General features: G+C 43.9%; 1 protein-coding gene across 1 annotated transcript in view; it reads right to left on the bottom strand.

The window, feature by feature from the left end:
• LOC145348580 (uncharacterized) overlaps positions 1–12,981 on the bottom strand; it is a 46,093-nt gene that overhangs the window by 6,581 nt on the left and 26,531 nt on the right. The window contains exons 5-7 of the mRNA XM_080196769.1: positions 2,608–2,682; positions 1,734–1,808; positions 1,299–1,370 (exon numbers count right to left, since the gene is read on the bottom strand). Coding sequence (XP_080052895.1) covers positions 1,299–1,370; positions 1,734–1,808; positions 2,608–2,682 — 222 coding nt within the window. The remainder of the gene's footprint in view (positions 1–1,298; positions 1,371–1,733; positions 1,809–2,607; positions 2,683–12,981) is intronic.

Here is a 12,981-nt window from a genome sequence, read left to right as displayed (position 1 = left end):
TCACAAGCCGGGAGTGGTATGGAATACTCTCCCCATTGATGAGTGCAGTTCCAATAACACTAGAAGCTCAACACCAAGACAAAACAGCCTGCTTGATTGGTACCATATCTATCACCTTCAATATTTACTTTCTCCATCAGTGACAGCAGTGTACATCAGTGGCAAGATGCACTGCAGCAACTCACCAAGGCCCGCTTCAACAATCTTATTCACCCATGACCTCTACCATCTAGAAGGACAAAGAGTTAAACAGATGGAACACCACCACCTTTCAAGTTTCCTCCAGGTCATTCACCATCCTGACTTGGAAATATATCATCATTCCTTCACTGTTGCTGGGTCAAAGTCCTGGAATTCCCTCTCTAAGAGCATCATGGATGTACGCACACTTCAGGGACAAAAGCAATTCATAGCGGCAGCTCACCACCATCTTCTGGAGGGCCAATAGGGATGGGCAATAAATGCTGGCCCAGCTACTGATGCCCACGTCCAATGTATGGATCAAAAAGTAGCCAATTACTTGCTATCTACACAGGCAAAATGCCCACCACTTGTGGAAATCAGCAGGTAAATCCTGCCTATTCTGGAGGCAACCTCAGCTGCAAGAGATGGTTACTGAGGTGACATCCCAGTGATTGGACAGGCAGCTCTGGTGACCAGGCAACACCATTTATTGGTCAGGTCCATGGCAGCAGGCGACCACCAGCAACATGTTGCCCTGGGTCCAATGCCACTTCAGAACCAGCAGCAGGACTTTGCCATCACCCACAAAACCTCCCCTTTTCTCTCTTTCCTCCCCACATCCCCTCCCCCCAAACACCCATGAAAAGTTAAAAACTACTTCTAGGAGTAATGCAAACATTAGACAAAAATAAATATTAGTCACAAGTAAAGCTTATATTAACACTGCAATTAAGTTACTGTAAAATTTCCCTCATCACCAGAGTCCGGCACCTGTTCAGGTACATCTAACCAGTACATCTTTCAGAATGTGGAAGAAAACCCACACAGACACAGAGAGAAGGTACAAACTCCACACAGTGACCCAAGCCAGGAATCAAACTGGGTCCTTGGCACTGTGAAGCAGCAGTGCTAACACTGTGCTACCGTGCCAGGACCTCAGTCAGTTCCTTTCATGTGATTGCCATAGTCTAGATGATGTTTGTTGCACTATTACATGTTTTTATGAGCAAGTTCCTACATTATCTACAGGAACTGCTAGCTCCCCAACCATTCACATTTACATTGTGGTGTTCTGAATGAAATGGAATTGCTGTCACACATCAGATTAAACTTACTTTCCGATTACTGTAATGGTTCCTGGAGAAACATGATTTCCGTTTTCCTCACCATTTGGACTGTCACAGTTTCTGCAGGTGCAATTGGTCACAAAGTAAAGTGATTTTAAACAAATGCGTGCATCCACAAGTGGCCATCATTTAAAAAACAGGAGACTCTGGGATTCAATATTTCAACTTTTCATCAGCTGGTTTGCTTTAATGCATCATCTTTTGTTCTGTACGAATGTATTTTTCATTTAGAAATGTTGAGGAATAAGACAAATGCAGAGAGACTCAGTAATGTGACTGTTGTGGTCCGGAATGGTTTTCACTACACTATTATATGAAGCCCTTCCTGAATGATTCTTACAGGTAGAGCCAGCACCCCAGCAATTCCCTTATACACAGATTCTGAATGAAGCAGAGTTTAGTCAGACATTGGATCAAACTTACTTCTCGACTGAGTTAGTTTCTGAAGAACATGACTTTCTATCTTCCTCGCACTTTGGACTGTCAAAGTTTTCGTGGCTGTGGTCATAAAGTAGGTCATTTTAAGCGAGTATTTGCATTCAAAATTCAACCCATTAAACCCCACTCCGTCCCCTTAAGCTAAAGGTGCAGCATTTCAAGCTTTCATCACCGGGGTTTGTCAAACACCATTCATGCCTGGCAAATTCCTCACTTTTATAATCAAGCTAGGGGTCAACCTTGTTGAATGAAGTGTACAAGAGGACAAGGAGCACCAGACTGGCCTAAAAATGTGATGCAAGCCTGGTGAAACTACAACACAGGGCTATTTGCTGCTGAACAGCATAAACAGCAAGGTGATAGACTGTGTATCAGAGCCAAGCTCTGCAGTCTTGCCACATCTAATCATGAATGGTAGTGGACAATTAAACAGGTGGAGGCGGGTCCACAATTTTCCCCATTCTTGGCACATCTGTGCAAAGCTGAAGCAGCATTTGCAATAACCTTTGCCCAGAAGTGCCAAGTGGATGATCCATTTTGGCCTCCCTGATGACCCAAGGAGCATTGATGCCAGTCTTCAGCAAATTTGATTCACTTCATGTGATAAAGAAACATCTGAAGTCACTGGATACCTCAAAGGTAAGGAACCCAACAAGATTACACCAATAGTATTGAGGATTTGTGCTTGAGAATTTGCTGTGCCCCTATTCAAGTTGTTCCAGTGCAACTACAACACTGGAGTCTACCCAACAATGTGGGAATATGCCCAGGTAGGTTCTGCACACAAGCAGCAGCCTAGCAAATCACACAGAATAACCTGCACACATCAGTTTGGATTCAGTCATTGCATCAAACTTACTTCTTGACCGAGTCGGTTTCTGAAGAACATGGCTTCCTATCTTCCTCACACTTCGGACTGTCAAAGTTTTCAGGGCTGTGGTCATAAAGTAGGTAATTTTAAGCAAGCATTTGCATTCAAAATTAAACCCATTACCTCCCCCCCCCCGCCTTTAAACTGAAGGTGCAATCTTTCAAACCTTGATCAGCTGGTTTTGTTGAACAGGGCACACCCTTCATGGCCTGGCAAATTCCTCACTATTATAAATCAAGCTGCGGGACCAACCCTAGTTGAAAGAAGTGTACAAGAGGACAAGCCAAGGCTGATGTAAAAATGCGGTGTTCAACCTGATGAAACTACAACATGGCTATTTGCTGCCCAGCTGCATAAACAGCAAGGTGATAGACTGTGGATCAGACCCAAGCTCTGCCGTCTTGCCACATCTAATTGTGAATGATAGTGGACAATTAAACAACTCACTGGAGGAAGCAAGTCCACATTTATTCCCACTCCCAGCACATCTGTGCAGAAGACAAAGCTGAAGAAGCATTTGCAAAAACCTTTGTCCAGAAGTGCCGAGTGGATGATCCATTTTGGCCTCCCCGGTGACCCAAGCATCATCGATACCAGTCTTCAGCAAATTTGACTCACTTCATGAAATAAAGAAACATCTGAAGTCACTGGATACCTCAAAGATAAGGAACCCAATAACATTACACCAATAGTATTGACGATTTGAGATTGAGAATTTCTGTGCCGCTATCCAAGCTGTTCTAGTCCAACTACAACACTGGAATCTACCCAACAATGTGGAAATATGCCCAGGTAGGTTTTGCACACAAGCAGCAACTCAGCAAACCACACAGCATAACCTGCGCACAACTGTTCAGTTTGGATTCAGTCAAGTCACTTAGCTCCTGGTCACATTACAGCTTTAGTTCAAACAGGCACAAAAGAAATTGAAATCAAGAGGCAAGGTCAGAGTGACTGCCATCAGCATCAAGGAACACAGGCAATATTGGAGTCAATGGGAAATCAGCGGAAAAACTCTCCAGTGACTGCAAATGTACCCAGCAGAAATGAAGATGGTTGCACTTGTTAAGTCTGTCAGTTCACCCCAGAACATGTCTGCATGAGTTCCTCAGGTGAGTGTGTCCTTGGCCAGCCATCTGCAACTGCTTCTTTCAATGACCTTTCCCCATAAAGTCATAAGGTCAGAAGTGGGCATTTTGCTGATGACTGCACATGATTCAGCACCATTTGTGACTTGAATCCAACCTTGAAATTCAATTGTATTATCATTGCTGATTCCCAACTCTCTCTATCCTGGGGTTACAATTCATCAGAAACTAAATTGGACCAGTCTTGTAGATATTGCAGCTCTAACAGCAGGTCAGAGGCTGGGAATTCTGCAACAGGTAACTTGCCTCCTGTCTCTTCAAAACCTGTTCAGTTTCTACAGTCACAAGTCAGGAGTGGTATGCAATACTCTTCTCCCCATTGATGACTGCAGTTCCAACAAGAAACTCGACACCATCCAAGACAAAGCAGCCATATCCATCACCTTCAATATTCATTTCCTCCACCAGTGACAGCAGTGTACATCAGCTACAAAATGCACTGCAGGAACTCACCAAGACCTACTTCAACAATCTTGTTAGCCCATGTTCTCTACCACCTAGGAGGACAAAGAGTAAACACATGGAGCGCCACCACCTCCCAGGTTTCCTCCAGGTCATTAACCATCCTGACTTGGAAATATATCACCGTTCCTTCACTGTTGCTGGGTCAAAGTCCTGGCATTGCCTCCCTAACAGCACCATTGATGTACCTACACTTCAGGGACAATAGCAATTCAAGAAGATAACTCACCACCATCTTCTCAAGGCAATTAGGTACAGGCAATAAATGCTGGCCCAGCTAGGAACACCCACATCCCATGTATGGATCAAAAAGTAGTCAATTACTCACTACTTCTGCAGGTATTTTGCTCATGCCAACCATGCTCACCACTTGGGGAAAACACCAGATAAATCCTGGCCTATTCTGGAGGCAACCTCAGCAATGGCCACCAGTAGCACTGAACGTGTGTTTGCTGAAACATCCCAGTGATTGGACAGGCAGTTCTGGAGACCAGGCAACACTATTTATTGGATCAGGTCCATGGCAGCAGGCGACTACCGGCAACATGCTGCCCTGGGTCCAATGCCACTTTAAAACCAGCAGGAGGGCTTTGCTTTCACCCACAAAACCTCCTTCTCCCTCTCCCAAAACACACGGATAAAAAAAGTTAACTGCCTCTAGGAATAATGAAAACATTAGACAAAAAAATTATTTGTCAGAAGTATAGCTTACATAAACACTACAATTAAATTACTGTGAAACTCTGCTAGTCACCATAATCCGGCACCTGTTAAAGTCAACGTACCTCCTAACTTGCACATCTTTCAGAATGTGGGAGGAAACCCACACAGACACAGGGGGAATGTGCAAAGTCCAGTGATCCAAGCCGGAAATTGAACCAGGTTCTTGGCATTGTGAAACAGAAGTGCTAACCACTGTGCGACCGTGCCAGGGTCTCACATTCCTCTCACATGGTTGCTATGGTGTTTGCTGCACTATTACATGCCTTTATGAGCAAGTTCCTACATTATCTACAGGAACTGCTAGCTCTCCAGCCATTTACATTTACGTTGTCATGTTCTGAATGAATTGCTGTCACACATCAGATTAAACTTACTTTATGACCACTGTAATGTTTCCTGGAGAAACCTGATTTCCATTTTCCTCACCATTTGCGCTGTCACAGTTTCTGCAGGTGCAATTGGTCACAAAGAAAAGTGATTTTAAACAAATGCTTGCATCCACAAGTGGCCATCATTTAAAAAACAGGAGATCCTGGGATTCAATATTTCAAACTTTCATCAGCTGGTTTGTTTTAATGCACCATCTTTTGTTCTGTACCAATGTATTTTTTATTTAGCAATATTGAGGAATAAGACAAATGCAGAGAGACTCAGTAATGTGACTGTTGTGGTCTGGAATGGTTTTCACTATGCTATTATTTGAAGCTCTTCCTAAATGATTCTTACAGGTAGAACCAGCACCCCAGCAATTCCCTTTTACACAGATTCTTAATGAAGCAGAGTTTAGTCAGACATTGGATCAAACTTACTTCTCGACTGAGTTAGTTTCTGAAGAACATGACTTTCTATCTTCCTCGCACTTTGGACTGTCAAAGTTTTCATGGCTGTGGTCATAAAGCAGGTATTTGCATTCAAAATTCAACCCATTAAACTGCACCACCCCCCCACAACCCCCAAGCTGAAGGGGCAATATTTCAAGCCCTCATCACCTGGTGTTGTCGAACACCCTTCATGGCATGGCAAATTCCTCACTTTTATAAGCAAGCTAGGGGTCAACCCTAGTTGAATGAAGTGTACAAGAGGACAAGGAGTACCAGGCTGGCCTAAAAATGTGACGCAAGCCTGGTGAAACTACAACACAGGGCTATTTGCTGCTGAACAGCATAAACAGCAAGGTGATAGACTGTAGATCAGAGCCAAGCTCTGCAGTCTTGCCACATCTAATCATGAATGGTAGTGGACAATTAAACAGGTGGAGGCGGGTCCACAATTTTCCCCATTCTTGGCACATCTGTGCAAAGCTGAAGCAGCATTTGCAATAACCTTTGCCCAGAAGTGCCAAGTGGATGATCCATTTTGGCCTCCCTGATGACCCAAGGAGCATTGATGCCAGTCTTCAGCAAATTTGATTCACTTCATGTGATAAAGAAACATCTGAAGTCACTGGATACCTCAAAGGTAAGGAACCCAACAAGATTACACCAATAGTATTGAGGATTTGTGCTTGAGAATTTGCTGTGCCCCTATTCAAGTTGTTCCAGTGCAACTACAACACTGGAGTCTACCCAACAATGTGGGAATATGCCCAGGTAGGTTCTGCACACAAGCAGCAGCCCAGCAAATCACACAGAATAACCTGTGCACAAGTGTTCAGTTTGGATTCAGTCAATGGATCAAACTTACTTCTTGATTGAATTGGTTTCTGAAGAACATGGCTTCCTATCTTCCTCGCACTTTGGACTGTCAAAGTTTTCAGGGCTGTGGTCATAAAGTAGGTAATTTTAAGCAAGTATTTGCATTCAAAATTAAACCCATTACCCCCTCCCCCCACTTTTAAACTGAAGGTGCAATCTTTCAAACCTTGATCAGCTGGTTTTGTTGATCAGGGCACACCCTTCATGGCCTGGCAAATTCCTCACTTTTATAAATCAAGTTGCAGGATCAACCCTAGTTGAATGAAGTGTACAAGAGGACAAGCCAGAAGCAATGTCAGGCTGACCTAAAAATGCATCTTCAACTTGGTGAAATGACAACACAGGGGTATTTGCTGCCCAACAGTATAAACAGCAAGGTGATGGACTGTGGATCAGAGCCAAGCTCTGCAGTCTTGCCACATCTCATGATGAATGGTGGTGGACAATTAAACAACTCACTGGAGGAGATGAGTCCACATTTATCCCCGCTGCCAGCACATCAGTGCAAAAGACGAAGCTGAAGAAACATTTGCAAAAACCTTTGCCCAGAAGTGGCAAGTGGATGATCCATTTTGGCGCCCGTGACCCAAGCATCATAAATGCCAGTTTTCAGCAAATTTGATTCACTTCATGTAATAAAGAAACATCTGAACTCACTGGATACCTCAAAGTAAGGACTCCAAAAACATTACACCAATAATATTGAAGATTTCTGCTTGAGAGTTTGCTGTCCCAGCCCAACTACAACAATGGTATCCACCCAAAAACGTGAAATGTGCCCAGGTAGGTTCTGCACACAAAATGCAGCCCAGCAAATCATCATCTCATCAGTCTACTTTCAATCGGGGAAGTGATGGAAGGGGCCATCAACAGTGCTATCACACAGCATAACCTGTGCACAAGTGTTCAGTTTGGATTCAGTCAGGGCCACTTAGCACCTGGTCGCATCACAACTTTAGTTCAAACAGACACAAAGAATGGAAATCAAGGGGCAAGTTCAGAGTGACTGCCATCGACATCAAGGAACCCAGGCAATACTGGAATCAATGGGAAATCAGGGGTAAAACTCTCCTCTGGCTGGAGTTGCAACCAGCAGAAAGGAAGATGATTGTGCTTGTTAGAGGTTTGTCAGTTCAGTCCCAGGACATCACTGCGTGAGTTCCTCAGAAGAGATCATGTCTTTGGCCCAGCCATCTTCAACTACTTCATTTAATGACCTTCCCTCCATAAGATCAGAAGTGGTCATGTTAGCTGATGACCTTACATGATTCAGCACCATTCGTAACTTGATTTCAACCATCGCCCTTGAAATTCAATTGCATCATCATTGCTGATTCCCAATTATTTCTACCCTGGGAGTTACAATTTTTCAGAAACAAAACTGGACCAGCCTTAAAGATATTGCAGCTGTAACAGCAGGTCAGAGGCTGGGAATTCCGCAGCAGGTAACTTGCGTCCTGATTCTCCAAAAACTATTCAGTATCTACAAGTCACAAGTCAGGAGTGGTTTGGAATAATCTTTTTCCCATTGATGACTGCAGTTCCAACAACACAAGAAGCTCAACACATTCCAAGACAAAGCAGCCTGCTTGATTGGTACCTTATCCATCACCTTCAATATTCACTTCCTCCAACAGTGACACTAATGTACATGAGCTGCAGCATGCACTGCAGGAACTCACGAAGGCCCACTTCAACAATCTTATTAGCCCATGTTCTCTACCACCGAGGAGGACAAAGAGCAAACACATGGAGCGCCACCACCTCCCAGGTTTCCCCCAGGTCACTCACCATCCTGACTTGGAAATATATCACCATTCTTCACTGTTGCTGGGTCAAAGTCGTGGCATTCCCTCCCTAACAGCACCATTGATGTACCTACACTTCAGGGACAATATCAATTCAAGAAGACAGCTCACCAACCACCATCTTCTGGAGGGGCAATAGGGACAGGCAATAAATGCTGGCCTAGCCAGGAACACCCACATCCCATGTATGGATCAAAAAGTAGCCAATCACTTCCTACCTCCACAGGCATTTTGCTCATGCCAACCATGGCCACCACTTGGGGAAGTCACCAGATAGATCCTGGCCTATTCTGGAGGCAACCTCAGCAATGGCCACCAGTAGCACTGAAGAGGTGGTTGCTGAAACATCCTAGTGATTGGACAGGCAGTTCTGGATACCAGGCAACACCATTTATTGGTCAGGCCCATGGCAGCAGGCAACCACCAGCAACATGCTGCCCTGGGTCCAATGCCAGTTCAGGACCAGCAGCAGGACTTTGCCATCACCCAAAAAAACTCCCCTTTTCTCTCTTTCCTCCCCCCAAACACCCACAAAAAAGTTAAAAACTACCTCTAGGAATAATGCAAACATTAGACAAAAATAAATATTTGTCGCAAGTAAAGCTTACATTAACACTGCAATTAAGTTACTGGGGAATTCCCCTCGTCACGTCAATGCACCAAACCAGTACATCTTTCCGAATGTGGGAGGGAACCCACGCAGATACAGGGAGAAGGTACAAACTTCACACTGACAGTGATCCAAGCCAGGAATCAAACTAGGTACCTGGCACTGTGAAGCAGCAGTGCTAACCATTGTGCTAGTGTGCCAGGACCTCAGTCAGTTCCTTTCATGTGATTTTTATGGCTGAGGTGGCATTTGCTGCACTATTACATGTTTTTATGGGCAAGTTCTTACATTATCTACAGGAACTGCTAGCCCCCCAACCATTCACATTTACATTGTAGTGTTCTGAATGAACTGGAATTGCTGTCACACATCAGATTAAACTTACTTTCCGATTACTGCAATGATTCCTGGAGAACCACGATCTCCATTTTCCTCACCACTTGGACTGTCACAGTTTCTGCAGGTGCAATTGGTCACAAAGAAAAGTGATTTTAAACAAACACTTGAATCCACAAGTGGCCATCATTTAAAAAACAGGAGACTCTGAGATTCAATATTTCAACCTTTCATTAGCTGGTTTGCATCAATGCATCATCTTTTGTTCTGTACCAATGTATTTTTCATTTAGCAATGTCAAGGAATAAGGCAAAAGCAGGGAGAGGCAGTAATGTGATTGTTGTGGTCTGGAATTGTTTTCACTACACTATTATATGAAGCTGTTCCTACATGATTCTTACAGGAAGCGCCAGCAATTCCCTTTTACACAGATTCTGAATGAAGCAGAGTTTAGTCTGAGATTGGATCAAACTTACTTCTTGACTGAGTTGGTTTCTGAAGAACATGACTTTTTATCTTCCTCGCACTTTGGACTGTCAAAGTTTTCATGGCTGTGGTCATAAAGCAGGTCATTTTAAGCAAGTATTTGCATTCAAAATTCAACCCATTAAAACCCCCATCCCCCCTTAAACACCACCTGTGTTTTGTCGAACAGGGCACACACTTCATGGTGTGGCAACTTCCTCACTATTATAATCAAGCTGGGGGTCAACCCTAGTTGAATGAAGTGTACAAGAGGACAAGCCAGGAGCAACATCAGGATGACCTAAAAATGTGGTGTCAGCCTGGTGAGACTACAACACAGGGCTATTTGCTGCCCAACAGTATAAGCAGCAGGTGATAGACTGTGGATCAGAGCCAAGCTCTGCCATCTTGCCACATCTCTTGATGAATGGTGGCGGACAGTTAAGCAACTCACTGGAGAGGTGAGTCCACAATTATCTCCACTCCCAGCACATCTGAGCAAAAGACAAAGCTGAAGCAGTATTTGCAAAAATCTTTGCCCAGAAGTGCCAAGTAGATGATCCGTTTTGGCCTCCATGACCGAAGCATAATCAATGCCTGTTTTCAGCAAATTTGATTCACTTCATGTCATAAAGAAACATCTGAAGTCACTGGATACCTCAAAGCAAGGACCCCAGAAACATTACACCAATAGTATTGAAGATTTCTGCTTGAGAATTTGCTGTCCCAGTCCAACGACAACACTGGTATTTACCCAAAAACGTGGAAATGTGCCCAGGTAGGTTCTGCACACAAAATGCAGCCCAGCAAATCACCACCCCATCAGTTTACTTTCAATCAGGGAAGTGATGGAAGGGGCCATCAACAGTGCTATCATACAGCATAACCTGTGCTCAAGTGTTCAGTTTGGATTCAGTCAGGGTCACTTAGCACCTGGCCACATCACAGACACAGAGAATGGAGATCAAGAGACAAGTTCAAAGTGATTGCCATCGACATCAAGGAACCCAGGCAATACTGGAATCAATGGGAAATCAGGGGTAAAACTCTCCCCTGGCTGAAGTTGCAAGCAGCAGAAAGGAAGATGGTTGTGCTTGATAGAGGTCTGTCAATTCAGACCCAGGACATCACTGCGCGAGTTCCTCAGAAGAGTGCGTGTCTTCGGCCCAGCCATCTTCAACTACTTCATTCAATGACCTTCCCTCCATAAGATCAGAAGTGGGCATGTTAGCTGATGACCTTACATGATTCAGCACCATTTGTAACTTGATTTCAACTATCGCCCTTGAAATTCAATTGCATCATCATTGCCGATTCCCAACAATCTCTACCTGGGAGTTACAATTCATCAGAAACTAAATTGGACCAGCCTTATAGATATTGCAGCTATAACAGCAGGTCAGAGGCTGGGAATTCCACAGCAGATACAGGGAGAAGGTGCAAACTCCACACAGACAGCAACCCAAGCTGAATCAAACCAGGGACTGTGAAGCAGCAATGCTAACCATTGTGCTACTGTGCCAGACCTCAGTCACTTCCTTTCATGTAATTGCTATGGTCTAGATGATGTTTGCTGCACTATTACATGCCTTTATGAGCAAGTTCCTACATTATCTGTAGGAACTGCTAGCTCCACAGCCATTCACATTTACATTATGGTGTTCTGAAAGAAGGAATTGTTGTCACACATCAGATTAAGTTCACTTTCCAATTACTGCAATGGTTCCTGCAGATACACGATTTCCATTTTCCTCACCATTTGGACTGTCACAGTTTCTGCAGGTGCAATTGGTCACAAAGAAAAGTGGTTTTAAACAAACGCTTGCATCCACAAGTGGTCTTCATATCAAAAACAGGAGACTCCGGGATTCAATATTTCAACCTTTGATCAGCTGATTTGCATCAATGCATCATCTTTTATTCTGTACTAATGTATTTTTCATTTAGAAATGCCGAGGAATAAGGCAAATGCAGAGAGAGGCAGTAATGTCAGTGTTGTGGTCTGGAATGGTTTTCACTACACTATTATATGAAGCTGTTCCTACATGATTCTTACAGGAAGAGCCAGCAATTCCCTTTTACACAGATTCTGAATGAAATAGAGTTTAGTCAGATATTGGATCAGGCTTACTTCTTGACTGAGTTAGCTTCTGAAGAACATGGCATTGAAACTAACTCACAGTTTGGCATGTCAAAGTCCTCATCGCTGTAGTCATACAGCACATCAGTTTAAGCATGTATTTGCATTCAAAATTTAACCCATTAAACATTGCTGCCGCGCCCGCCACCACCCCCCCCCCCTCCCCCGCGCCTCCGTGACACCTCTTTGAACTGAAGATGCAGTATTTCAAATCTTGATCTGCAGGGTTTATAAAACAAATCACACTCAAGATACTCATAAATGCATGAGATGGTGACTTCTTCTTAAATCTTCGAAATTTCAAATGGAACTTTGTGGTATAACCAGACACTGGAAGTGAACAATGCCTGAAGGGCAAATCATTTTCCAATTACTCGTTGAAGAGTTTTGATGCTGTGTCGATAGTGTTGCACTTTCCTGGATAATTGGTGATGGGCCAGGGGGTATGAATCTTGGCAAAATACTGGGAGTAATCAGGAGTCTAGCCTAATCATTATCCAGTGCTATGCCATATTTGCCAAAAGTGTGGCACTTGGGCAGCTTGGCAAAACCACTGGGCAGCCAATTACAATACCAACTGAGGACCACTTCCTGCCTTGAGGGGCTGCTGCACCAGTTTCTGTTGTCATATAAATGCAGCTTCTAAACCCCACCAATCTCTCAAGTTTCTGGCACCCCCCCAACCCATCATTGAGATGCCCTATCCTCAGCAGCCACTGGAGGAGAGGCTGTTAATTTGCCATCCATCTGATTGGACCAGAAGCTCTTGAGACTAGACTGCATCCTAAATTGGATAGTAGGCCCAGCTGCAGTCTCTTAACTGGTCACTATTGGTAGCGTGCAGCCTTGGGTCCCATTGCCTGAAGGAAGATCAGCTCCCACTTAACAGTCTCAATAAGACTTGATCAGATGTTCATAAAATTTCAATCACAAATTACAGATTTTTTTCCTGTATCAAGCAGTCTCTAATTCAGTT

The sequence above is a fragment of the Carcharhinus amblyrhynchos genome, chromosome 9 (genome assembly GCF_965287045.1).
Source record: "Carcharhinus amblyrhynchos chromosome 9, sCarAmb.v2.hapA, whole genome shotgun sequence".
Lineage (NCBI taxonomy): Eukaryota > Metazoa > Chordata > Chondrichthyes > Carcharhiniformes > Carcharhinidae > Carcharhinus > Carcharhinus amblyrhynchos.
Note: the sequence above shows the minus strand (reverse complement) of the source record. Positions and strands in the feature narration are given on the sequence as shown.